Source organism: Corella eumyota, chromosome 4, assembly GCF_963082875.1.
Source record: "Corella eumyota chromosome 4, kaCorEumy4.1, whole genome shotgun sequence".
Classification (NCBI taxonomy): Eukaryota; Metazoa; Chordata; class Ascidiacea; order Phlebobranchia; family Corellidae; genus Corella; species Corella eumyota.
The window spans coordinates 13929165-13955404 of NC_137493.1; the positions used below are offsets into that span (position 1 = coordinate 13929165).

The following is a 26240-nucleotide window of genomic DNA, read 5'->3' on the forward strand; positions in this document are numbered from 1 at the left end:
CAGAAAAAGTCTTATATTTAAGTTCAATTTGCTTTCTTTACTTTAAAAATTAGAAATTTCTCTACAAATTCAGCTTGAAGTTTTCAAACTACTATAAAATTTTGATTTGTTAAAATACGAAGTGAGAGAATTCCAGCTGTGAAGATTTCCAGCGTTTTTCCTTTTTCCTTTTCTGTCTTTGAACGCGAGAGAATACGCTAACGTGTTAAATGCTATTTCGGTAAAATCAATACAAATGTCAAGCTTAAAAACATGCGAGGTCGCAATTATCAATTACAAAAACATGTTGTATTTTGTAACCATAATTTGGTATTGACCATAACTTTTTCAATTATTTTTTCTCCTTATAATAAATGTCATAACAAAAATCCGTTACTCATAGGCTAACTGAAGTATTCAAATATACATAACTTTAATTTGGTACAAAACACTTTATTTATATCAGATTTTTTTTAATTTACTCTTTTTTCTATGCAGTTTAAGACTAAAAAAAAACTACTAAATATTTCTACTTCAAATACTTCAAATGATCGTGTTGAATCACTATTTTCAAAGTTTCTTAATTCTGTTAAAGCATTTAAAGCATTTAGTTTTCAGGTTGCTTAAATAATTCACGACTATTGGTGTTTTCATGGCCAAGCCAAAGTTTGTTTATGTAAACGAGATTATAAGTGATTATTGAAATAAAAATAAAAACTTTAAATATTTTAAAAGCGTGAAAAAGAAATTGTTTTTCGAGGTATTCATGTTTGATTAGAAGCTAATGAATACTGGTTGTTTCAAAAAAATATTGCTTTTTTTTGTTTTAATACATAATTTTTTTATTTAGTTTATGTCTACTGCCTAAATTAATATTCAAATAAACTGGCTTTAATATTCAAATATTCAACATAAGCGCATTAAAGAAAGATACATTAAAGCTTAAATTCAAACTAATAAAAAATTTAAGTTATAAAAATAATTTTCAATTTTATTTAAAAAAGTAAAACAATTAGTATTAATAAATCAAGCAATTTCGTAAAAAAAATTTAAAAAATTTAATATTATTGTTTTATATTATTTCTATGCTAAAACTTAAAACTAAGGACCCCACGCTATTTTATTTGTTGTTATGTTAAGTTGTTTAGCTTGTGTTCTATATTGTCTAGATAAATATATCTTGTAAACTAAAAAATAGCAGTGGTTTACAAAAGTTTTGCATTATTTGGTTTAAAATAGAATAAAACAAAGTTTATTTGTCTGTCTGTGTATTATTAATAACAAAGTTAAGTTTTCAACTTACAAAATATAATATTTATTTTGTTTGTGGAAGAAGGCATTTAACTTTGATAAAGAAATAGGTACTAAGACGAACTGTCGTTTAGGTGTGGGTATTTAATACCAGAAGACACATTTAAGCTTAAAGGTAAATAGTGGTACTTAGCATAAAACTGTAAGAGGTTGTTTTACAATTTGTAGTGTAAATATTTATTTTATTTTTGTTGTGGCAACTTGTGGAAAGGTTACCTCACAGGCTAAACATGAAATCCTATTACTTGCACTTAACCAGTCTTGGGTTGAATTCTTTAATTTAAAATATTATTGAAAATAGTCAATTAGTTTGTAAATTGCCGCTCTTGAAAGTAAGGCAGTGTGCACGCACGAGATCTCGAACTGCCCTACTTTCCATACTGGTGGATCAGCAGGGACAATGTTAATCATTTTTTAAAAACACTTTTATGGTCATTTAATTTTTTATTTTAAAACTGGTTTGTTCGAATAATGAATTTGAATTTTATTGATGCAAAGTTTTTTATGTAATTATTAATACTTAACAATATAAGGATTGAACCAAGGGTCATTACATTTCTGTTTTGCTTAATAAAACTATTTTTTTAGATGACTCTGATTGTACAACACCAAGACTGCAACCCAACATGGGGAAAGCAATACCCACAAACCAAACGTAACACAAGATCTGCACAAGCATTGAAGCGATATCTAGATCTCACTTTGACTGGAACAAAGAAAAATCTGGCAGAACATAACAAACAAGGTTGTAATATTAATAGGTTATGCTTTTATATAATGCTAATGTACTAAATGTTGTGTTAAAACAGTAAATTTTTTTTTGTATATATATTTTTATCCTCGATGTGGGAAAGTCGAATGCGCGACTTAAAAATAGAGTAACATCAATTACTCCGACCAAGTCTCGAGTTGCCTATGGTAGTTTAGGATATTATATAGATTATAATTGCCCGATAAATATGCTTTATACCGTTTATAGCACCTTACTTATGGGTGCTACAGCATGATAGCAGTGGGGATTGAACCCATGACCTCATGTGTGGTGTAGCAAGTGTTCTTACCACTACACCACACTGCCGGTTAAATGCCAAGTGTTTATGATTTAAGGCAATGTCATTCTCCAAGCTAAATGAAGGCCATATTTTACAATATGAAAAATAAATTGTCTGGTTAAAAATATTGGCAACAAAATACCTAAAAATCAGTAAGCCAAAATTAACCACTAAATTCCTTTTTTTATTTATAAAAAACATAAATTATAATTATTATTTATAAATTATAATTAACTTACACATTACGATGATACATTAAATAAAAAATGTCATTATGTTTATCATTGAAAATCATTATAACCAGTTCTGACCTTTTAATAATACCGGCATTGAAATAAGAGATAAATGTGTTTTGGTTTGAGGTAAAATCATGTTTATCTTTTGTGTATCTTATTTTGCCAACATTATGGTGCCATGGCAAAACATGTAAGTTCTTTTTCCAACCGCTAAACACTTAGTGAATGTCCTTTTTAATCCACTATTGACTTTACATACAATCATTTAGTATATTTAGGCTTTTAGATGAAGAAAACAGTATTTAATATAATATAAATTACAGTTACGTTAGATTTTAGAAGGTCCTATCAGCCTTTAAGAAATTTTAAATATCAAAGCTTAGGTATAATTATTGTTTGCCAATTATGGCTACCGGTATGTTATTTCCACCTATAGAAGAGTTATTTCCAGTGAATGGTATGTTTTAAAGATTATTCAACAATTAATTAATGCTGTAAAATTAAACATAAGCAACATTAAGAAATAGTTGTTAAGATAGGATAACATAAATTAACAAAACGAATTGGCATAAAAAACAAATTCAACGATAGACATCTCAAAAAAATTTAACAACACATGTGTCTATTGTTTATAACGCAAAACTAAATCTATGTATAATAAAACTTAGTGTATATATTTATGTCCAACTTAAGTTGCTTTCAAGTTGCACCCATATTACGACAATTAAAATTCAGCCCAAAGGTTGCGCTATCAACTAGGAAAATTTAATTACCAACATCTTTTAAGTTATACTAAATTAAATTATACTAAATTAAAATTAAACTTAAATTAATAGCCTATTATGTTTATATTTATGTAAAAATTTTATCTTTTTAGGAAGAAAGGGCTACCCTTTATCTCCATATACATTTGACAAACCCGACATAGAGTCCTCAATACGGAATGTTTTACACAGAAAACAATCGCAAGTGGAATTATCAAAAACCCCAGAATGGGTTCACCACATAAATGAAAACATTAAAAATCATAACGGGGAGGCCCCCATGTTCACAGAGCAGTTTTTATCTGTACATAAGGTACGGATTTAAAAAAAGAGCACTTACTTTAAGTTTTTATAAACTCCATATTAAGGAAAAAAATCAAAAAAAAATGAATAAATAAATATTTACAAAAATTTTAAATGCCAAAATAAAGGTTATCTAAATTTAAGTTTATTTTTGTTATTAGTCAGAACAACAATTGGTGAGACCCCCAAATTCAAGGCCCTTGTCTGGAATATCAACAAAAAGTGCTCCTGTGGTTATAAATGGGGAAATGTATTACAGACCAAATACGAAACACAATTACTTGCAGGTGCACAAGTAAACTGTTACATTAAACACAAATGTAAAGTACTTTTTAAGACCATGTTAAGCTATACTAACAGTACAAACCATTCTAAATTGTTAAATAATTTGATTAAATTCCAATATAAATGTATGTTGGGCATCTAATATAAAATAAAATTTCAAACTGCAATTTTTATAAATTTTCCTAGGCTTCGAACAGGCCAGCATCAGCAAAAGAAAATAGATTAACAAGAGCAAGTAAATTAAGAAACAAGCACAGAAGTCAAACAATGTCAGCAGTGCCTTCTGATGACACAAAATTACAACTAAAACGTAAATGAAATTAAAATCGCATTTTTTAATTTTTTTTTAGGCATAACAATAAGATAAAATAATAATAAAGTTATAACAAAATGTAGAATCAAAACCAAACGTTTTTTAAATACTTTTTTTTATCAAACTTGTAATATATATGGTTTTTGCTTTGGTTAATTGATTCTTTGTGCTGAGTATGTGCTTAAGACAATCGAACCTAGGATAATAGAACCAGAATGGCATTGTCTAGCATACTTTCACTGCCTATAGACCGTGTAAAGGGCCTTGGCATTGTAGTTCAAGATAGACTTGTTTAAAATTTACCAAAAATTAAAAACTTCATTTTTTTTTCTTTTTATAATCAAAAACTAAAAGCAAAAATTATTGCCTTCTGTTAATTGTCTTAAAAAAAATCTATTTATATAACCTATGTAATTGATGATTTTGAGATCTGTTGAAATTAAATATCACAGACAATTTAATCCTCATTGTGTTTACGCTTATTCTTATCCCTAAAACCTTTTGTTTGTTAAAAACATGACGCTACACTCACAAATAACAATAGAAATCGAATTTTGGACTGTCTTAAATGTTTACTTAACTACCGTTTACACCTTTTGACACTGAATTTTTTTTGAATTTTTTTTTTTAACAGTTTTATTGAAGTTACTATGACAATTTTTTTGTTGCAGGTATTAAAGATCAAAAGCCAAAACCGTTGCATTTAAATAGAGAGTAAGTAAATTATACTCTAATACAAAAATTGTTAGACTACATTTTGTCTATATGGGTATATATAAAACCCATGGTTGGTATGCTTATCCCAAATACCTAGACTTATTTACTATACCGCTACTGATTAAAATAAATTTTGCCTGTTAAATTTTCACCTATGACAAGTTGGATAGGCTACCTAATAGCACACAGAGTAAAAAAAATATTACTTAATTAACGGTATAACACACACTAAAAATTAACAGAGGCACTAAAAATATGTGTTTTGTATTTAAACAGTTTGCTACCAATCCCATGTCATGTTGGCGAAACCCCACATTCGTTTATAGTGGGTGCACGTTACAACTGCAGTCATTTCATGGACTCCAGGTCTTTTAATCGACTTGGGTTGTATGTGCCTAGAGAGAATCCACTAAGGACATTTTTAAAGACTTATAAAGGAGAGGATGGGATAATTGAACCAGAAAGTGACTCAGGTAAAATAAAAATAAATATGTTAAATAAAATCACCAGCAGCGTGGTGTAGTGGCAAGAACACTTGCTTCACCACCATGAGATCGTGGGTTCAATCCCCACTGCTCTAGTGCTGTAGTGCGCTTTAGTAAGGAGTTATAAACGGTATTAAGCTATTTGTAACACTTACAGACAAAAGTAGTATGGCTTTGGTATGGCTTAACCTTAAAACCTCTTGCTCTATATCCTCATGCCCCACCTAGTATGCCATACTACCTGTCTAAAAAAGTTACCCTTTGTTTTTATATATACCAGATTTGATTGGACGCACCAGTGTAAGAGTAGGTGGTAGTAGTGGGCAAATGCAATACGAGTCTCAATACCACCAGAAACTCCTACAACAACGACTTCAACCTGGTTTGCCTCAACCCTTTGTAAGGAAAGTTGTTAAGGAGGCTTGGTTGGGTGATCAAGCACAAACTGAAGTGAAAAAACCACCTTCTAGAAAGACTGGTTCTGTTGTTTCGTCACAACGCACAGAACCTAATTTTTCTCGCAATGAAAGTGTAAGTTAAAGATTATTTTTTAAAATATAGTAATGCTAAAATCATGATTTTATAGTTGGCTTTTCTTGGTAAACTATAATGTAAAATAACTTTAAAATGGCCACTAAACCAACCCAAAACATAATACAATAATCTACCGCACTTAAACATAGAATAACATACTTTACCCCAACCCAATCTAGAGTTGCCTTTAGTTTTTAATGTTAAAGATTGAAATTGCCTAACAATTAAGCTGCTGGTTAAGTATTGGCTCAACAGGAGTTAATCTCCATTATAGTGCCCTACTCAAAGGTGCTATAGCATGAGAGCAGTGGAGATAAAACTCAGGAACTCATGTAGTGAAACCAACTGTTCTAACCACTACACCGCACTGCCTAAAAATGTCAGTTTAAAAAGGCTTTAAGTTTTTAGGCCAAAAAGTCAACTCGATCAATGCCCAAAAGTGAAAAGCGGTCATCGCCTCCAAACAAAAAGTTCAACATTCAAGGACAACAAGTGACCAGTCCACGGGGACCTCCAGTGACCAAAAGGAAAAGCGTCGAAGCCATTGCAAACTAAAAGTAACAACTGTGAATATTGCACTAATTTTTGTTTTTCTACAACTGTACTCATGTTAATATTTAGTTAGTATATCTTTACTGTGTTTTGTATTTTTTTTGAATGAGTAAGTATAGCTTTTCTGTATCTAAAAATTAACTGTGTTATTTATTATATAAATGTAGCTAAATACCTTTTTCAAATATTGCTGTAGTTCTATTGACTTTCTTCACTGCCTTTGTACAAAGTCTTCTTTTCTTAGTTTTAGTGATATATTACACTTTAAAGCCATACTACAATAACCTTAACTTAAATACAGTACGTATAAGAAATTACACAAATTTTCGCTACCTCTTTAATAACTTGCCAAATTCCTTTAACTTTTTTATTTGGTGCCAAATATAATTTTGCTAACTAATTAATACAAACCTTTTAACAGATCAAGCACAATGCGTTCTATTATTTGATTTACTATTGTTTTGTAGTTGTTTTTATTTATACCCTTTTTGTGCTTAGGTTAGTTTCCATGGACCATATTTTATAAACTTTTTTAAATGTTTTTTTTAGTGATTTTTACTGTGTGTTAGTAACTTAAACTGTGATTATAAAAAAAAGGCATAAATGAATAAGTTTTCAGAATAATATTATTAACTGTCATAGCACCAAATGTATACTTATAGTTACAAACATCTGAGCAAACTCTTATTTTATTTGAAATAAAAGTAAAACAGTATACTAAATTAAATACTTTATTCTGTTTATAATAATTACTGGTACACATTTGACAAGCAAGCAACATACTTGTTTTTTTAAATTGAAGTTTGGAAGATATCTAGAATGCCCGATATTACAGTATGTTATTTACTCTGTAGTACCATACTTATCAATTTTGGTATAACATAATTACATAGAACACATTCATAATAGTTCTAACACAATGCGAAAATAGAAAACATCAGCAGTTTCATGATATTTTTGCTGCATCCGCACAGAGTGATATCACGACAGAACTTCAAATTGCTTTGTTACACTATCACAAATAAAATTCCAATATTTTTTCCTAACCACATCTGTCTCTTCAGAAAGTTCTTGACATATCTGGTAATTTAGAAAAAAAAAAAATTAAAAAAACCTGAACTTTTTTAAATAATATTTTAGAATATTTTTTAACCTCTTTTATTTGCGTAAGAGCATCTTTAACATCACAGTTTCCCGCTTCCAGATCTTCGGTGAGTAAATCAACTAAGAACGAAGTGAGTTGAGGGGATTTTAATCCCTCCTTGCGCCAACTAAATATTTGCTCTCTTAATCCACTGTCCCAAGATAGTGAACGATCTTGCAAGATGCTGTTTGGTAATGCACAAAATTCAGAAAATAACGGAGCAGACTCAGAAATAAAGAAGTGTGTTTTACAACACAAATGTAATGGTGATAAAAAGACAATTTAAATGCCTTTAAAATAAAAAAATGCCGCTTGTGCTAAGCAGAAAGATTTCTAACCGCAAGTATTTGTTACTACTTAGTTTTAACAAGCAATTTAATAATGCAGCCAGTGATTGGGCAGAAAACTATTTATTTAAAACTAATTTTTTCCAATATTCCTAAAAGCTCAAATTTTTTTGAGCCATTGAAAAAAATTAAGACTTACAACTAAACGTTTTTGGTTTTAAACAAGTTTTCAAACATTTTTATTTTAAAATTATGTTTCTTATACCTACCCTCTTAAATAATTCCATGAGCTTTCATTTTTAGTGACAAGATCAATTTTTTTCACCGTGTATCTTAAAACAAAATAAAATAATTCAAAAAATCTTGAAAAAATTGACTTTTGAATAAATTTATAAAAAATCAAATATTTTTACTCAATTTCTTTTCGGATGACATCATCAGTAAAACCAGTTGTGTGAAAAATAACAAAATATCTTTGGTTCCAAGCAGAGTTGTTTCTCATATCTTGACTTATAAGAAAGTCTACAAAGTCGAGTTCATCTTTCCATAAGTTAAACTCCTATAAACATCAAAGTGAAATGTGTTTGACATATTATTATCTACATATAATAAAGCTAAGTGGTAAATACATATATATATATATCCACACATGTTCAATTTAGCTCTGCAAAAGTACTGCCGTTTGTAGTGTGTGGGTAAATTATCACAAGCAAATATAGTTGAGAGTTGTGCAATATACTGAAAACTTAATCGTGAGAAAGGAACAGGTAGTGCTAACAATGGAGCTAGGTAGACGGTACATGTTTGTTTAATTAAAAAAAGGCCTTTAATTTAAAAAGTTGCTATGGGTGAATAATCATAAGCATATATTGGATGTGACCATATTATGACGTGACCATATTATGACAATTTAAATGCAGCCTGTAGGGCACGTAGTCATGCTAATGGTAGGTCCTAAGCCACTGTTTCACATTAGTAAAAAAAATCCCAAAAATGTCCAAATTGCAACTCCTAACTATACAATGCTGTTCAGGCCGTAGTCTTTATTAACTTACTTTAATAACCCACTGTCTATGCTGCCAGGCATGATAGTTCTTTTGGTCCATGTGAAGTATTTTTGCAGTAAATTCCAACTCTGCTGAAGCATCTCGACTCCATTCTACCAAAGCTCTTCTGTGATGCCAAACCTAAACAGTTGTTACATGACTATTATATTTCAAGATAGTAAAATCAACACTGCGGGAATACCAGTATTAACATGTTATTTTTTACTTGGTAATTTTTTTGTTGTTCCACAATAATGTTTGATAAAAACTTCATTTCTGCAGCAACATCCTTTTTAAGAGCTTTAAGAATCACTCTTCTATAATTAAAATAAAATGGAACATTTCAAAAAACCTTAATTTAAGAGATATAATTTTTGTTGTAACATTCAAAAAAACGCTGAGTTCTACAAATGAAGTGTTTACAATACTAAACACGTAATTTGGATCACTTGTACTTTACGGCCCTCAAAAAAAAATTGGGACAGTAAAATGCAAAAGAAAATCAGCGAGGGCTGTAAAATATGAGAGAGAATCAGCAAGGACTGTGCAGTTTCAGAGAAAATTAGCAAGAACGATAAAGTAATAGAGTTCGGGTACAAATGATCCCCTAGTTTGAACCCCAAAAAATTTCAAACTTGCCTGTATTCCCATACTGTATAGTTTGCTGGATTAAGTGAAATTGCTGTCTCAGTCAACTCCAACGCTCTTTCACTTTGTTCGTCAGCTGCTAGGACCGCTCGAAAATAATTAAAGGCATCAGTGACTAAAAAAATTATAAAATCTTTATAGTACGAATTTTTATGCCTACAAAAAAACTGCCACTTGTGGTGTGCGTGTAAATCATCATAGGGCAAATATTAGTTTGAAAGTTAGGACTATATTACGACAAGTAAAATTCTGACTTGAAGTAGGGCTATTGACTAGCATTAATAAATCATCAAATATAATATTTTTTTGTATATATCTTTATCCTCGATGTGGGAAAGTTGAATGCGCGACTTAAACATAGAATAACATAAGTTACTCCAACCCAGTCTCGAGTTGGCTGTGGCAGTTTGGGATATTATAGATTATAATTGCCCGGTAATTATGCTGCTGATTAAGTGCTGGCTCAGCAGGAGTTCATACCGTTTATAGCGCCTTACTCAAGGGCGCTACAGCATGAGATCAGTGGTGATTGAACCCACGACCTCATGTGTGGTGTAGCAAGTGTTCTTACCACTACACCATGCTGCCGGTATATTAAAAACAACAAGTTTTAAGAAAACTGGTTTGGTTGATAAACTTACACTTTTCACTGTAAGCAATCTGAACTACTGGGGCTACCCCATCATCTTGTGGAATTGGGGTAACATCATTCCATTCTGGTCGATCTCTGGGTACAAATAAATATTTTTACAAACATAAAATATATCAAAAATTAAATCTTTAGAAAAACAACGTATTTTATATATTTTTTACTTTAATCAAAAAAAATGATTAAAAACAACAAGTAGTGGGAATTGAACCACGAACCTTAGGTTTAACGTAGCAGTGTTTAATTTTTATTACATTTTAACCACTTTATTTTCAAGAAGATATTGTAACTACATTAAGTTAACTGAATTACTTACTTGTAAAATAAGTAATTTTCATCTTCATCTGAACTTGAAGACATTATTAAAAACTTTATTTAAACAAATTTGAAACTTATCTAATCAAAGACAAAATTATAAAATGTTAAGGTTTGCTATGAAAAATCATTATTTTAATGTTCGTGAATTAAATATTTTAGTGCAAATTTACAGAAGCTATTGATAGATTAATTTTAGGTATAACTAGTAATTGCCAAAAAGATCATTTTAATAATTAAATTTGAGACGTTTTTTTTACAACTAAATTTTCTTTCAAACCTTACATAAAATACAGTGTACGCAATTAAAATACAAATACAAAAACATTGGTCTTAAAATTTTAAACTCATCATGGGAACATAATACACAACACATAATTATTTCACTAATATAGGCCTATCTAAATTTTCATAAGGTGATTTGCAAGTAACATAAAGTGTAAAAAAAACTGCAAAGAATTAAAATTTCTTATTAGTTTAAACAACGATGCATCACAATTTAAGCAAAAGGTCTTTTCAACTGGTTAGACATTGAAAGATGACTTGTAACTTTGTTATACTGTTCTAAGAACAACGGATTATAATTCTCTATTCTACCTTTTAGAATATTTGGCCCAACAAATTTACCAAGTTTAATTAAACATTCCTCTGCAGCAGCAACAGTCAGTTGTACGTCACACGAAAGAGCGTAGAATATAGAATCCAAAAACATCTCAAGATGCGTTTTAAAGACTCTTTTGCCGAGATGTTGTGCCAGTACAGGTAGTTGCTTACAGACAGTCTCTAGGAAGATATAATGTTGTGAGAAGTGCTGGTATTTTAAAGCTTCTACTATGTTGGGTAACAAAGAAGGAATGACATTAGGAAAAAAAGCGGCAAGTTCTGTTATTAGGTATACACAACCGTCTGATCTTTCCCAGTCTTCGGATGGGCGACGAAAATGACAATCGCTACACCCTCCACGATTTCCTCGCCCCATTTTTGGGGCTAGAGACCCACAAGAGTACATTTGTTGGTTAGTGTGGCTGGGATCAACGTTATCTTTCGTGTGAAGATTCTTAACGACGCCAAACTGAGCAGGACCTTTATCAAGACCCGAAAAATTTTCTGATCCCCCTTTTTGATCGGCAATTTTCTTTAAATTGAGTTTAATTTCTTCGATTACTGTCGGCAATACTTCGTCGCCGTAAACTTTACAGTATTTAGCGAGGGCAACACTGGCACCTTGTCTTACCGAGGGTATCGGATCGATAAGATTACCAAGAAATAAGTTGTAGAGTAGGTCTCTATGTTTTCGGGCATCATCAGCAAAGTTTAATATGAAATTCCCGCAAGCGATGCATGCAGCATCTCTCACAGGCCAACTATCATCTTGAAAACATTCCAACAAGGCATTTAGAAGACCTGAAACATGGGGCTGTACACTTGTTTTGTTGATTTTAACTGCAAGTTCAGAAATACAAGCACAGGCAGCTTCTCTAACTGCATGGTTATCTGCTTTGGTCGATGCAACGTAATATTCAACAACATACGAAATGTATTTTTCCACAAGATCTTTTCCATGACCTTCAGATATTGTATTCCATGTTTGCTGTGAAAAAATTCGGACGCCATCTGCTATGTAATATCTGTTTAAACATAATCGAGGCAGCAAATCGGGAAAATATTTTTCACGTTCGTTTAGGTCTGTTATGGACATCAGGAAATTTCTTGTCGCAATCGACGAAGCAAGTCGAACTTGGGACCAGTTGTCGGCTAAACCTTTAGCAAGGTGTTTGCAGAATTGTTGGCCAAAATGTAAGACAGAATCGTTGCTTACAACACCTTTATTTTCACCACATTTAACTATGGCAGCACATACATTAAATCCAGTCTCACGAACAAATCGATTTGTATGATCAAGTGCATCAAACAAAAGATCCAACAGCTCTTGTGTTATAAAAGGGTTAAATGTCTTTCCACATCCCTCTATCATCTCTTGTAAACACTTCATCGTTGTTTCAAGATGCCTCCATCCAGCAGTTTGGTGGAATATCTTTGAAGTGTCCATACCATTAGGTGAAGAAGGCCTTGACATTGCTTCAGGCATATCAGCATCACCTTCTATCTCGCGCTTCAAATCATCATTTAAATGCTTCAGTACTTGCTCGCTACAATTCTTGTATATATCACTTCCCTTTAGTTTACATAGAGCACCTAGCAGCTGCCCGGACTGTAGTCTGACTCTTACCTCATTATGAGTTAAAGAAGTGACAGCAAAATTGAAAAAAAAATCGACAATGTCATCCGTGAAAATTTTAGTAGCAACAGGTTTGTCAACCGCATATAAAATAATACATTTAACACCCAATATACAACCATGTACGTTTTCCCATGCTGTAGAATCGCAAGACGCTGTTATAGTGTCTTTAAAATTACTTAAAAGTAAATTAACAAGGTTTGTAGAGTCTTGATTTTGAGATAGGAGTCTATTCAGTTTGTCTACTCCACGATCTCGATCCAATCTTTTATGACTTTGTAGTAATCCCGAAATTTCTTCCACAGCGTTATCCATTATTATATAACACTTTTACAATTTTTTTCCTAATAATTAATTAAAAAGTAATCTAAAAAGAAAAGCATATAAATTAATAAAAAAGTCACAATATTTTCTTATTGATATACCAAAATATTATCTTAAATAAGTATAATACATCATACATTTATAAACAAAGATAATATTAACATTTGTAATTTAAAGGTTTTTTTGTAGTTTTTTTGGCAGTAACTTTTATAGTTTTCTAAACTTTAGTTTTTTTTAGCAGAGTAACATTAATAAACTTGCACTAAACAGTCAGAGGTTTTAACAATATGTTTATCAAATAAAGAAAAACATTTTTTAGGTTAAAAAATGAAAAGAAAAGTTATTTAATATAATACAAAAAAAGAGGCAGCATTTCATAATTTTTTATATCCACAACTACATTTCAAATAGTTTTTTCTGATTCTTGTAATCTTAACTTTAAAATTTTTTAAAGTGAGTTTTTGTATCATGAAGAATCAGTGTTTTCTTCTTCAACTTTATGATGTCTGTATTCAGGTTTTAATTCCCACATAAACCTATGTCCTGGATGTTTGTTATACATTCCCATCTCATTTAAAACCTCTTTTAAGAAAGTCTAAAAAAATTCAAAAAGAAATTACATTAAATTTTTAAGATTTAAACAGTTTTAAAAAAAAATTTAATATAAAAGCAAAGCAGTGAAAATTAAACAGGCAGCTTGGAGTAGTGGTCAAAACACTTGGCTTCACAACATGAGCTTCTGGGTTTGATTCTCACTGCTCTTATACTGTAGCGCCCTTGAGTAAGGTTCATAAACGATATAAACTTCTGCTGAAGCAATACTTAGTCACCAGCTTAATTATTAGGCAATAATAATCTATAATATCCCAAACTGTCTAAGGCAACTCGAGACTTGGTCGAGGTAACTGATTTGACTTTATATTCAGGCCATAAAGTCGACCTTCCCACATTAAGGATAAAGATATAAATAAAAACATGACCTTATGCAAATAACCGATCTTTAATACAGTGTAACTTACAATAGGCTGTTGAGTAATGTCTCTAAGATCTTTAATGTTGTAGTATTGATGTTTTTCGAAAGCTCGAAACAAATTAGTTTGAAGTTCTTCTTTATCCATTCTCATTTTCTTTCCTTGTTGTTTCTTCATTGCTTCAAATTCTTTCTGCAACAAAAAATAAAAGCTTCAGATCAAAAATTAAGGGGCAATAACAATAGTAAATCCCAAATATAAAATATTTTAATTTAAAATTACAAAATTTTTTTTTTTTATAAAAGTATATTTGATGGAAAAAGGCCAACTTAACATGAAATAACATTTATTAACCCAATTCAGTCTTAAATTGCCTTTAGCCTAGTCCCCTGACTTGTAAACAGTGGGAATCAAACACAGTACCTTATGTTATAAAGGCAAATACTTTTACCACAACATGCTACTAGTAAATTCAAAATCAAACTTACCTCTTCTTTATGTATATTAATAGGTTTGTATGCAGTAGTGACGGCAGAATCAAGTTGCACAGTAGTACGCTTTGGTTTGCAAGCCTCCAACATTTGCGTGCGTTTTATTTGCATATATTTCTTGCTAACTACTGGTCGACAGTCAACTTTTTGAACAACCCGGCCTTCCATAGATCTTTTTTCACCAACTAAAATAATGCAATTAGTTAATTTTTAAGTTTATATTTAAATGGCAGCATGGTGTAGTGGTTAAAATATTTGGTTTCATCGGATAAAGTTTCAAAGTTGATCTTCACTGCTTTTAATGCTGAAGCGGCTTAACGTTAGGCGATATAAATTGTACAAACTTCTGCTGAGCCAAAACCAACCGGCAAAATAATTATCAAGTATATAATTTGAATCAATATTATCCCAAACTGCCAAAGCCAACCTGAGACTGGGTCAAAGCAACAAATGTTAATGTTTAGGCTGTTAAGTAGTAGCCATTCTCACATTCAGGCTAAATAAACAAATAAAAGCCTTGTTAAAGTATTTGTAAAAATTTTACACTTTTAAATGCATTTCATACTTTTAGGGCTCTCACTTGTTGAGAACACAGCTAAGCTTTGCCCTCCAGGTCCCTGTAAAACAAACTTGTGTTCCTGAGGTGGGGTAGAGGATGAAAAGGAGTCAGGACCAGTCTCAAGACTTTTGTCCATTGCATAAGTGACCTCCACTCTACCTGCATTTCTAAAAAAAAATAATTTTAAACAAAACTTAGTAGTTTTTATTTGACCAGTTTTGAGGTGTCTATACCAGCTTAATAAATGGTAAACTAGTTTTTCGGTACCTATAAACTATACAGGATCGAATGGATCAAACGGATCGAATGGATCGAATAAATAGAATGTACTCGAACGCAAATGGTTTTCGAATAAACCAAATGGATCAAATGGACCAAACAGATCGAATGGACCGAATAGATCACATGCAATATGCTTATTCTGAATGGGTGAGGGTCGGGGTTAGGGTTTAATTTATGCAATATTTTTGTTCCATTCTATCCATTTGATCCATTCGATCCATTCGAGATCCATTCTATATTTATTAGATCCATTCGATCCATTCGATCCTGTATAGTTTATAGGTACCCCTAGTTTTTTAGTCATTTTAAAGGGGCAAAGGTTGATCGATTTTTTTTCCAAATAGTGATTCAATAAGACAGCAGTAGTGGAATTTAAACCCAGAACCTCTTATTTTAGGAGAATGCAAAATATTAAAAAAAATGTAGTTTAATATCTATAAAAAATATGTGGCTAAAAGCAAATCACACAAAAATTACAAGTGGACACTTTATGGTAACATATAATATTTAAATTTATAATACTTACTTTGCAATTTTTAGCTTTCCAACTGGACAACCATCCGGTGCATTTATCCACTTGGTGGCCAGATATTTTGGAACTTTAACCAACCAGACGTCATGTTTTGCTCCGTTTAAATCCAATGTCGATTCCCCGTTTTCATTTTCGGCCATAATATTTAAAAATTAATTATTATAACACCTGTAATGAATACAAATAAAGAAAGGTGTTTTAAGTAAGGCGTTTAAGCAAAAAATACAAATACTTTTCTTTGTTTAAATGACAAAAAATTATTTATCAAACATAATATTATATTACTGACACTAAAATTATACGTTGAAATAATTAAATGATTACCGAAATACTCTATAGAAATCAAAAAAGTAACAAATAAGGTGATATTTTTAGCAATAACTAACTACTAATAGTAAAAAAAAAACATGCATACAACTAAAGAATTGCACAAAAAAAAGTAAGTTTACTGAATAAACAAAAATAAAATGTTGATATTTTTAAAATGAGAAAAAGCACAAAGCTTCATATTAAGGAAGAGTGTAAAAAAAGATGAGGTCTACCTTTCTAGCTATGCAAAATAAAGACTAATTTGTTGTTTTTTCGTTGCAATCACAGTGTAATGTAAAAGTTAAAAATTTACCAAAAGGCTTTTATATTAAAGAAAAATGTCATGGTACCAATTCTCCCAAAAATGTATTTTTGTAACCCCCAACTTTTTTATCAATTTATTAAGTGCTTTAAAAAAATAATTCCAAAAAATAAAATCTTTTTGCCCCTAAATTGGTTCTTCAATACATTTTTCTACCAAAGTTTTAATGTTAGGATTTTCCATAGCAGCACTTGTTCGTTCCTTGTCGTTAATTTGTTTATTGACTTCATCTTCCGTGTTATGAGTGCCCTCGGCCAAAAGAACATTAATCTTATAACTCGTTGGCAGATTTCTTTCCAGTTTTATCCGAATACATAAACCAATTAAAGTCGCAAGCGAGCAATGTTTTATCGTCGGTCGGAATCTGACAAATACTGTACATCGTCCGTCGGGGTTAGTCTTTAGGGAAATACCCTCTTCAAATACAACCAATAGGTCCTCGAGGGTCCCGGGTTTTTCAGGGTCTTTTATCGTACGTATTATGTCATAAACAGTGCCTTCACAATCGTCCATTTTTTTTATATATAATCTATTCAATAGGCCTATTATATTGCATTTATTTAATTGTTTTATTTTTAAAAATACTAACAAAAAATGGAATCAGTGGGAATTGAACACAGGACCTTAAATACTCAAATGGTGAGGCAATGAAGTTACCTTTTACAAATTCTCGCTAATACTACAAGCAGACAGTGTAGGGCAACAAGTTAATCTGTCAAAATCGTTACAATTTTTAGTGAGTTTGCATTTCTGTTTTAAACTTACTGACGTATTGAAAGTATAACCAGATAACTGACTATTATTAAGCAGAAAAGTTTAGCGTATTTGCTTTAGTTAAATCCGTATTTGATTAAATCATTAACGACGTAAGACCAGTTGGTATAATTGTAATTAGTAATTGTTGGATCAACATTTTACATCCGTATAAAAAACGCATGCTCATAATTTCTACTGAAACTGAAAACAACAAGAGTGAAGCTCGTGTTTTGAAGAGACACAAAATTAAGCTTGTGCTTTTATCACAAACTTGAGGATAAATAAATTTAAATAAAAAATATTCTTAATTTTTAAAAAATGAAAAAACATTTCAGTTGACCAATTTACTAACAAGTGATATATTAGGATAATGATTTAATTTTTGAAATGTTTTTTACAGATATGTACATGATGTTTTTAGTTTGATACCTACTGCTGTTATGTTGAAATATCTTTAAAATAAGGCGCTATAAACAGTTCAAAACCCTGCCAATTTAACAACAAAATAGTTATTGAAAAATATAATAAGGTAACAAAATATTGGATGACTGGATTGAGGTAACAAATTTATTCAGGCTGTAAAGTCGTCTTTTCCACAACGATGATGCATATAAAACAAAAAATAACCGTTTTGGTTTATTTTCACAGTGATTAAATAAAGACACAAAAGTTCAACTAAAATAGAGGACTAAATGTTCACCAAAATAATTTTTAAGATAATATTATTCCGAAAACAAAATATAAAATACATTAAGTTAATAATAAACATTATTGAAATTTTATATGTTAAAAATATATAGAAATTCAAAAAATAAAATATTTATTAACTGTCAAAAAAGTTAGCGTTTTTAAATAAATCATAACAGGAGGTAAATTTTAAAATCGTCTTTTCTAATTTCTGTAACTTTTTCATACAAGATATGTGAATTTTTCTTCGTTTATATCGATATTTAACCTACAATAATATAAAAAAACAGTTAACTTAATTAACATAAATTTAAATGCAAATCTTATGATGTTGTAGATTTTTTAAGTTCAATATTAATATAGCTTACTTAATTATAATAGGCATAAAAACATTTGACTAAAGGTCCTGGGTTCGATCTCCACTGTTTACATGTGATAATTTCTTGAGTAAGGCACTATAAACTATGTTAACTCCTAACAATTTAAAAACAAATGTAATTAAATCAAGATATTTAAAAATGCCAAAGTTAACTTAAGACTGGGTTGGGGCAACAAATGTTACCCTACATTAAGCCAGTGAATAATTATTTAATAACAAGAAAAAAATTTTAAAAAATTGGCAAACTTACATGATTTATAAATTTTTCCAATAGGTAACTAATCCAGAAAACATTTGTTTTAGGACAATATTGTGACCAGTCATTTCCAGTTTCCTTTTTCATCATTCTGTAGATTTCAAATTGATAATCTTGCGTGGCATCTCCAGTAAATAAGTCGGGGTCGCAAGAAAGATCTTGAAATAGTGAGCAGTCCTCTAAAAAATAAAAAAAAATTTAAACTATTAGAAATTAGGTTTGTAGTCATTATGGGCTATACAAATCAAATTTTTTTATACACTATATTTTTATGACACCTACAGTCCCAGATTTATCATCCAATAAAAAGTTAAAAAATTAAAATTAAAAAAAAAAAAAGTCGTGCCATTAGATTATGCTAAAAGGTTTTAGGTTTGAGCCTGCACCAAAGCCACACCATTTACCCTTTAGCTTTGCAGTTGTGAATAGCTTAAACACTTCACAACAGTACACCCTTTTCCTAAAAAAATAGATAGCCTATTGTCTTAGGGCGATGCGAAAACAAATTTCATTCTAAGTTCGAAAAAAATTTTTTTTTTAAACGAACTTGCCTTTGGTCATTCTTGAAAGGGTAAAATCAATGATGTGTGAAACCACTCCGTTAGTCTCAATTTCATGTGAGTCTCCATGCAAAGTAAAATTTATTTTTGATCGATTTGTGTCCCTTTGAACTAAAATGTTACCCCAGTGCAAATCCCGATGCTCGAAATTAAGTTGCTCTTCGGCGACAGCTAGTGCCACAATAGTTTGTTGAATTATCGAAACTGCCTAAAAAATTTTTAAAGTCAATTACCACAAATCCATGTACAAAAATTAAAAAATATAATTAATAATCTGTTAAAAAATATAATTCTATAAAACAATAAGTAAAATAAAATAAATTAATAGATTATTTTTTCTCGGTACCATTAAAATTACATTACCTCTGCTGCAGAATGGAATCCAAAATGTTCCATGTCGATTCCACCTATCAAATACTCCAATAAGATATATAACTGGTCTTCTTTGAATACTTTAGGATGGTCGTTTTCTGATGTTTTTAATTTGTCGAAATGGTTCCATGCAGAAAGTAAACTTTCTGGGTATACACCACTAACACAATGTGCCCTGGCAATAAAGAATACTTTTTTTTTAATAAAAGAAAAAACATTTTTTATTTTAAAGTATGTTTTAGTGGGTGACTCTTGTCAATTTAACATGGAGATGTACAACTCAACCACAAAACACCTTATCCCTAGAAAACTTAACCCAAAGAGAACTTAATCCCAAGACAACTTAAATCTATGACCCAACTCTAAAAAACTCAACTTAAAGACAACTCAACCGCAAGACAACATTACTTAAAGAAAACTTAAACCTCAAAATCTCAATTTAAAGACAACTCAACTTATACAAAACTTAACCCTCAAATACTTAACTTAAAGACAACTCAACTTATAGAAAACTCAACCCTCAAAAACTCAACTTAAAGGCAACTCAATTCAAAGAAAACTTAACCCTCAAAAACTCAACTTAAATACAACTTCACCCCCAAAACCTCTAACTTAAAAACAACTTAACCCTAAGACAACTCAACTTGATGACAATTTAACCTTAAGAGTATATTTTCACCAAATAAAAGAAAAAAAAATTTAGGATGAAAGTGAGTTGTTATCTTGTTAAGTTAACTTTTAGTTAATTTATTCAGGTTGAAATTGACAAGAAACGCTTGAAGTAACACTTACTTATATAGTTCAATGAAACCATGGGTTATATGTTGTGAGCCATAAGCTAATAAAGAAAGTTGACCGGAGATAACAATCTCCGGCAGAATTTCAGAAAATGTTTTTTGTTTTTCTCCGTTCACAAGTAGATCTCCTTCAATAGGTAAAACCTTTAAAAGTTAATATTTTTTTAATTCCATTAAATGGCCATTTCATAGCGCAGCTTACAATTAAAAGCATGTTAAATAAATATAAGGGCCATTGGAATACTATAAGTATAGGTCTATAAGTTATTGTAGTCAATAAAATTAAGAATCAACTGCTCTAATAATAATTGAAACCTATTCCTAATTTTATTAAATAAACTTTACTCTTTATACTACCCTCGCATAAAAAGCATTTTTAAAAAATAAGGTCAAAATAAGGTCGCAACTTAACTAATATTTAGCTATGATAATTTAGCAACTTTTTACACTCAGTAATTTTTTTCAATTTTAAAGGCCTTTAAAATGGACATACATACATACATACATAAACAAGTCATTCACTAAGTTTTACTATATATATATATTTAGATATTTATTGTTTTTGTACATTGTTAATTTACATACCTTTACAGCCACTTCATCCCCATAGTGCAATCTGCATTTAAAAACTTCCCCAAAAACTCCTTCACCCAGTTTTTTACACTCAGTTTCGTTATCGATAACATCTTCGAATGGACTGGGTTCAATTTGCCGGCAAGCAGAAAGAACACGATCTCTACAACAGATCGAGACATTCTTTTCTGAAACATTTTTTCTGGCTGCTATTTTCTAAAATGTTAAGTATTACAAAATAGAAATATTAGATTAATTAATTTATTACAATTAGATACCTACTAGTGCCTGCAAATATAAAACATAATAATAACTAAAAATATAAATAGTATATGTATACAAAATCCCCCCCCCCCAAATTTTTTTTTTAATAAAACCGACTTTAGGTCTAATTATTTCGCCAAGCGGATATCTTATTCTCATTTTAATGCAACCCATGGGTTCAAATTTACGTTTTCTACGACGCCTAGACTGCCTTAACATTCTAATAATTTATCTCAGCTATTTAGCAAGAAAATTTAACTAAAGAAAAATGTTCTAAAAAAACGAATTCTTGTTTTTTTTATTTATACAATAATTTGTTTATGATGTCATAGATTAAGTTTATGTAGTAACATTAATTTTTTTAAGAATGAAGAGTTTTTTACCTCAGTAAAACTTAATGAATTCTCAGTTAAAGATCCTTGGTCGGCAATCGAAGTAGGTTCCAAAAACTTTAAAAAAAAATATATTTAAAATATTAAAGTTTTTAATTGCATAAATTTTAGTATTAAAGGATAGCATAATTAAAAATATAATTTAAAAATAATTACTCTTTAAGTTAATAGGCATACCAAATTTTTGTCGAAATTTCAAGCAAAAAATATTAAAATTCCTTATTTAAAAATACTGCATAAACTCTACATACCTGATTACTGGATATATTCTCTAATTTATCTCTTATATCTTTTATCACAAGTTTCGGAAATTTCGATTGACGGCAAATTGTAGTTAACGACAACAGCGGGCTGGCAATTGGGAGTGGGGTAATATTAAGTCGATTGCTTTGCTCTCTAGGGGGTAAACTGGGTGAAAAAGAGGAATCCCCAACATCGGATGCACTCCATACAAAAAGTTTGGGAATAAATTGAAATCGGGGGGTAAATGGTTGAAAATTGTGGGTGAACTTCGTACCCGGGGTTGCGAATTGACTTTTTCTTTGAAAATTCATCGGCGTCGATTGTTTTGCAACAGTAGAACAATCCACGTTTAACTCTGTTTCGTGGAAAACTTCGCGGATGTTCGATAAATGTCGCATTCTAATCATTGGCGTTGAATGAAGCTGAGACTTTAACTGGAACGAGTTTAAGGTCATGTGATCACTAATGCTTTTCATGCCGGCGTTGTTTTGGTCAAAAAAGACAGAAGTGTCAAAAACATCCAAAGTCACGTTCGCTTCTATAGGCTCATTGGCAAACGACATCACAGATAAACCTTTTTTTATTTTGAAATCGTTGTTGCGATTCCGACGTCTTTTCCTCAGGTTAACATTAGCATCAAGTTTTTCAATAACAGAAGTGTTAATTATATTATTTGAAGTATCTAGTTTAGTAGGAGTTGTGGGTTTTGTATTCACAGAAATATTGTTTAGATCATTTTCATATTTATCCAATGAAGTGGTTACTTTAAAATCATCTTCAACATCCAATTTACTTCTAAACTCAATAAAAAAATTTATTTATGATGTTAATCGCCAGCATATTTCTTATTACTGATAATTAACTTTTAAAGTTTTGCCTAAAACTGATTTTGTAAAATTTCTTTATTTTACAAAAACAAAAATTGTTTACCTTTTAGGGTTGTTTTCGAATGAAATATTATTTTTATTCTCAACAATACTTCTTTCTTTGCTTGAGAAACTTTTTATTAATTCAATATTATTTGTTTCTACAGAACCCAACCTGGATGTGTTTTTTTCTATAGCTCTGCATAAAAAAGTAGATTTTATTAAATAGTTCTAGTCCAATTATCTTTTGAAATGTGAAAATGCGCTAACCACAAAATAAAAGCTCATATTTTATTGTCATAACTGTTTAATCCATGCAAACTATTTAAATTCAAGATTGGTAAATAAACCCCATATATTAAACCAAAAATATATTTATTAACACCTATTTTTGTTCATTTACACTATTTTGTGGGTCTGACTAATTACCACGCGGGACCACATAGGACCGCACAGGAGTGACTATTTACCACACAAACACTTTATTAAACCCTACCCTAACCCTCTTTTAAAAAATGCCCCTAGTTGTGGGTCTTACTGATTACCACACGGGACCACATAAGACCAGGAGCGACTATTTACCACACAAACACTTTATTGAACCCAGCCCTAACCCTCTTTTAAAAAATGCCCCCAGTTGCCCTAATACAAAAAAACAGTCTACGTGATTTCCGCATTTTATTTTTTATTTTGTGTGATAAATGTATTCACATGTAGGCCTGTGTGGCCCTGTGCGGTCCTACGTGGTCCTGTGTGGTAATTAGAAAGATTTATAAACCAACAATCCACCTACCCTGCCCAAAAGAGAAATTTAGTTCATTTTTATATATATATTTAAGAATCTGTATTTACTTTTGAGGTTGTACTGCTTTTAAGGAAGCTTTAGTTTTAAGTTTTCTTTTAGGCTTCGGTTTCTTGTTGTTCCATCCAAATAAGTCGTCAAAATTTTCCTTTTCGATTTGAGGGAATTCATTTTGGGGGGATTTCGACGTCTCACTACTTTGAAGAAATTACTTTTATTTTTGAAAAATCAACAAAACTTAACAAATGTGAAAACTTAACTGGCAGCATGATGTAGTGGTAAAAACACTTGCTACACTACACATGAGGTCGTGGGTTCAATCCCCACTGATCTCATGCTGTAGCACCCTTGAGTAAGGCGCTAAAAACGATGTAAACTCCTGCTGAGCCAGCAGCAGCAGTATAATTACCGGACAATTATAATCTATAATATCCCAAACTGCCACAGGCAACTCGAGACTGGGTCGGAGTAACTGATGTTACTTTATGTTAAGTCGCGCATTCGACTTTCCCACATCGAGGATAAAGATATATACAAAAAAAAACTATTAGAGTTGCTTACTTTAAACTGTTTTTTGGGGGTTTTGGTGGTATAATTTCAAGAGGTTTCTTTTTACTTTTTGCTTTTCTTTTTGATTTAAGAGAAGGTTTGGAAATTAATTTCCTATTTACAAATATACTGTCATCGGAATCAGATCCAGAAAATAATCCTTTTGCTTTTCTAAAAAATATCATAAAACATTTAAAAAATCCAATATATGTTTTTTTTGTTTTTTTGTATAGGCTATATCTTTGTCCACGATGTGGGAAAGTCGAATGTGCGACTTAAACATAGAGTAACATCAGTTACTCCGATCCAGTCTCGAGTTGCCTGTGGCAGTTTGAGATATTATAAAATATAATTGCCCAATAATTATGCTGCTGATTAAATGCTGGTTCGACAGGAGTTTGTACCGTTTATAGCACCTTACTCAAGGGCACTACAGCATGAGATCAGTGGGGATTGAACCTACGACCTCATGTGTAGTGTAGCAAGTGTTTGTTACCACTATACCAAGCTGCCGGTATGTTAAAATTAAACTTTGATATTTTTTTCACTGTATATCAACTTACCCAGAATTTTTTGTTTTTAAATTTAAATTCTTTTTATTCACTACAGAAGCGTGAAAACTTTTTTCCTTAACAAAACTTTCGTCTGTGTCTGAAAACAAACCGCGTTTTTTGACTGGTTCTCCTTTCAATTTGAACCATTCTGTATCGTCCTTTTAAAAAAATATCAATTAAAGTTCAATTTACAGGCAGTTTGGTGTTGTGGTCAAAACACTTGGCTTAACTACATAAGGTCCTGGGTTCGATTCCCAGTGATCCCATGCTGTAGTGCCCTAAAGTTAGGGCGCTATAAATGGTATAAACTCCTGCTTAGTCAGCACTTAATCAGCAGCTTAATTATCGAGTAATCATAATTTATAATAACCTAAAACTACCAAAGACGACCTCCCATACATATAAATAAAAAAATAAAAACTAGAATAGTCAGTCTGTCAGTATTATTATATATATGTAAACAGATATATTCCTATTTGAAGATATTACCACTATATAACGCAATTGGGTTTTTCCATATGTAGAAACTGATTTGTTCAACGTGCTAGAGTTTAAGTTATTTTCAATTTTGTTGATTTTGCCTTTTTTAAATTTCTTTCCCTTCGACAATTTTGGTTTTTGTTTCGCCATATTTAGGCAAACTTTTATGTTAGTTTGTCAGTTTGTTAAGTAAATATTTAGGAAATCCATTCGCTAATTTTAGAATTTGCTTTTTTCTAACGGCTCGCAGTTGGCAGTCTTTTTTGGTTTTTCGTTTGATAAAATCTAGTCCGCCAGCCAATAAACAGTTACGCTAAGTTAGTAGTAAGACTGACGATCTTTAAATAGCTTAAATAGTTATTATAAATCTACCTTAGAAACTTTGTCAATTGATTAATTCTTATTTATTTATAATAGTTTATATTGTAATCCGAAAAATTTTTTATCGTGAAAAATTGTAAACAAACAACAGAACAAAATTCCCGCGTCAGAACCGGGAGCCGTTTCATGTCCTTTATACGGACCCGGTAACAAAAAAAAGAATCCGGCACGCAGATTTTTGGAATAATTTTAAATAATCTGACTGTTTCACATTTAAACAATTATTTCCATTTTATTATAAACTAAATTTATCTCCCCGAACGAAACATAGAGTAATAACTGTTACCCTTACTCAGTCTTGAGTTGCCTCAGCAGTTTTGGATATTATATAGTTTATAATTGCTCGGTAATTAAGCTACTAATCAAGTGCTGGGTCAGCAGAAGTTCATTTCGCTTATAGTACCTTACTTAAGGGCGCTACATCATGAGAGCAGTTGGGATTGAACACATGACCTCATGGTGGTGTAGCAAATGTTCTTACGACTACACCACGCTGTCGGTCAATACAATAAAATGCCGATTCTCTTATTTTGTTGCATTAGTTTATCTATGACAACTATAGAACAGTTTATACTAAAATTAAAACAAGAAAGTCAAAACTAACATTTTACCTGAACAAACAAATTAATTTAATAACAATATTGTTTATTATTTAGTACGTGTAATTCTTACATACTTTG

The 26240-nt window shown here is 30.8% G+C and overlaps 6 protein-coding genes across 6 annotated transcripts; 1 reads left to right on the forward strand and 5 right to left on the reverse strand.

Annotated features, from left to right (window-relative positions):
• Window positions 1–1134: 1134 nt before the first annotated feature.
• Window positions 1135–7247, forward strand: LOC145749600 (uncharacterized). The gene is made up of 9 exons (XM_082565414.1): window positions 1135–1405; window positions 1879–2035; window positions 3456–3655; window positions 3807–3932; window positions 4117–4240; window positions 4915–4957; window positions 5237–5433; window positions 5726–5976; window positions 6388–7247. Exons 2-9 carry the CDS (start codon window positions 1879–1881, stop codon window positions 6532–6534), a joined length of 1245 nt encoding a protein of 414 aa, XP_082421540.1. The 5' UTR covers window positions 1135–1405; the 3' UTR covers window positions 6535–7247.
• Window positions 7205–10703, reverse strand: LOC145749601 (protein farnesyltransferase/geranylgeranyltransferase type-1 subunit alpha-like). Its single transcript, XM_082565415.1, has 9 exons — window positions 10622–10703; window positions 10298–10383; window positions 9648–9771; window positions 9235–9325; window positions 9018–9149; window positions 8376–8521; window positions 8232–8294; window positions 7685–7859; window positions 7205–7611 (listed from the first exon to the last, which is right to left on the reverse strand). Exons 1-9 carry the CDS (start codon window positions 10663–10665, stop codon window positions 7513–7515), a joined length of 960 nt encoding a protein of 319 aa, XP_082421541.1. The 5' UTR covers window positions 10666–10703; the 3' UTR covers window positions 7205–7512.
• On the reverse strand, window positions 10704–13219 carry LOC145749599 (uncharacterized). The gene has a single exon (XM_082565412.1). The coding sequence runs from the start codon at window positions 13172–13174 to the stop codon at window positions 11120–11122; it is 2055 nt and encodes a 684-aa protein (XP_082421538.1). The 5' UTR covers window positions 13175–13219; the 3' UTR covers window positions 10704–11119.
• Window positions 13220–13374: 155 nt separating this feature from the next.
• LOC145750551 (general transcription factor IIF subunit 2-like) lies at window positions 13375–16180 on the reverse strand. The gene is made up of 5 exons (XM_082566611.1): window positions 16013–16180; window positions 15211–15371; window positions 14643–14830; window positions 14203–14346; window positions 13375–13778 (listed from the first exon to the last, which is right to left on the reverse strand). The coding sequence occupies exons 1-5, from the start codon at window positions 16156–16158 to the stop codon at window positions 13650–13652; spliced, it is 768 nt and encodes a 255-aa protein (XP_082422737.1). The 5' UTR covers window positions 16159–16180; the 3' UTR covers window positions 13375–13649.
• A 39-nt stretch (window positions 16181–16219) lies between these two features.
• Window positions 16220–17593, reverse strand: LOC145750455 (cytosolic iron-sulfur assembly component 2A-like). Its single transcript, XM_082566494.1, has one exon. The coding sequence runs from the start codon at window positions 17160–17162 to the stop codon at window positions 16776–16778; it is 387 nt and encodes a 128-aa protein (XP_082422620.1). The 5' UTR covers window positions 17163–17593; the 3' UTR covers window positions 16220–16775.
• Window positions 17594–18105: 512 nt separating this feature from the next.
• Window positions 18106–25100, reverse strand: LOC145750897 (uncharacterized). Its single transcript, XM_082566969.1, has 13 exons — window positions 25080–25100; window positions 24709–24857; window positions 24158–24316; window positions 23647–23793; window positions 22859–22993; window positions 21937–22723; window positions 21677–21742; window positions 21042–21245; window positions 20452–20600; window positions 19651–19834; window positions 19279–19495; window positions 18722–18906; window positions 18106–18360 (listed from the first exon to the last, which is right to left on the reverse strand). The coding sequence occupies exons 1-13, from the start codon at window positions 25098–25100 to the stop codon at window positions 18229–18231; spliced, it is 2535 nt and encodes an 844-aa protein (XP_082423095.1). The 3' UTR covers window positions 18106–18228.
• Between the last annotated feature and the right edge of the window lie 1140 nt (window positions 25101–26240).

Bases quoted from the DNA above. Each gene is read 5' to 3' on its own strand.
- LOC145749600 (XM_082565414.1), top strand. From the start codon at position 1,879: ATGACTCTGATTGTACAACACCAAGACTGCAACCCAACATGGGGAAAG. The intron at 2,036-3,455 runs GTTGTAATATTA...TTATCTTTTTAG, and splicing joins GGCAGAACATAACAAACAAG to GAAGAAAGGGCTACCCTTTA. The intron at 5,977-6,387 runs GTAAGTTAAAGA...TTAAGTTTTTAG, and splicing joins ATTTTTCTCGCAATGAAAGT to GCCAAAAAGTCAACTCGATC.
- LOC145749599 (XM_082565412.1), bottom strand. From the start codon at position 13,174: ATGGATAACGCTGTGGAAGAAATTTCGGGATTACTACAAAGTCATAAA.
- LOC145750897 (XM_082566969.1), bottom strand. From the start codon at position 25,100: ATGTATGGGAGGTCGTCTTTG. The intron at 19,496-19,650 runs GTAATGTAATTT...AAAATTTTTTAG, and splicing joins GATTCCATTCTGCAGCAGAG to GCAGTTTCGATAATTCAACA. The intron at 18,907-19,278 runs GCAAGTTCGTTT...TTTATTTTTTAG, and splicing joins CCTTTCAAGAATGACCAAAG to AGGACTGCTCACTATTTCAA.
- LOC145750551 (XM_082566611.1), bottom strand. From the start codon at position 16,158: ATGGCCGAAAATGAAAACGGGGAATCGACATTGGATTTAAACGGAGCA. The intron at 14,831-15,210 runs GTATGAAATGCA...GCATTATTTTAG, and splicing joins AACAAGTGAGAGCCCTAAAA to TTGGTGAAAAAAGATCTATG. The intron at 14,347-14,642 runs GTAAGTTTGATT...TTTTTGTTGCAG, and splicing joins TTAATATACATAAAGAAGAG to AAAGAATTTGAAGCAATGAA.
- LOC145749601 (XM_082565415.1), bottom strand. From the start codon at position 10,665: ATGTCTTCAAGTTCAGATGAAGATGAAAATTACTTATTTTACAA. The intron at 9,772-10,297 runs GTAAGTTTATCA...TAATTTTTTTAG, and splicing joins GATTGCTTACAGTGAAAAGT to TCACTGATGCCTTTAATTAT. The intron at 7,860-8,231 runs GTAGGTATAAGA...ATTACCAAACAG, and splicing joins TCATGGAATTATTTAAGAGG to CATCTTGCAAGATCGTTCAC.
- LOC145750455 (XM_082566494.1), bottom strand. From the start codon at position 17,162: ATGGACGATTGTGAAGGCACTGTTTATGACATAATACGTACGATAAAA.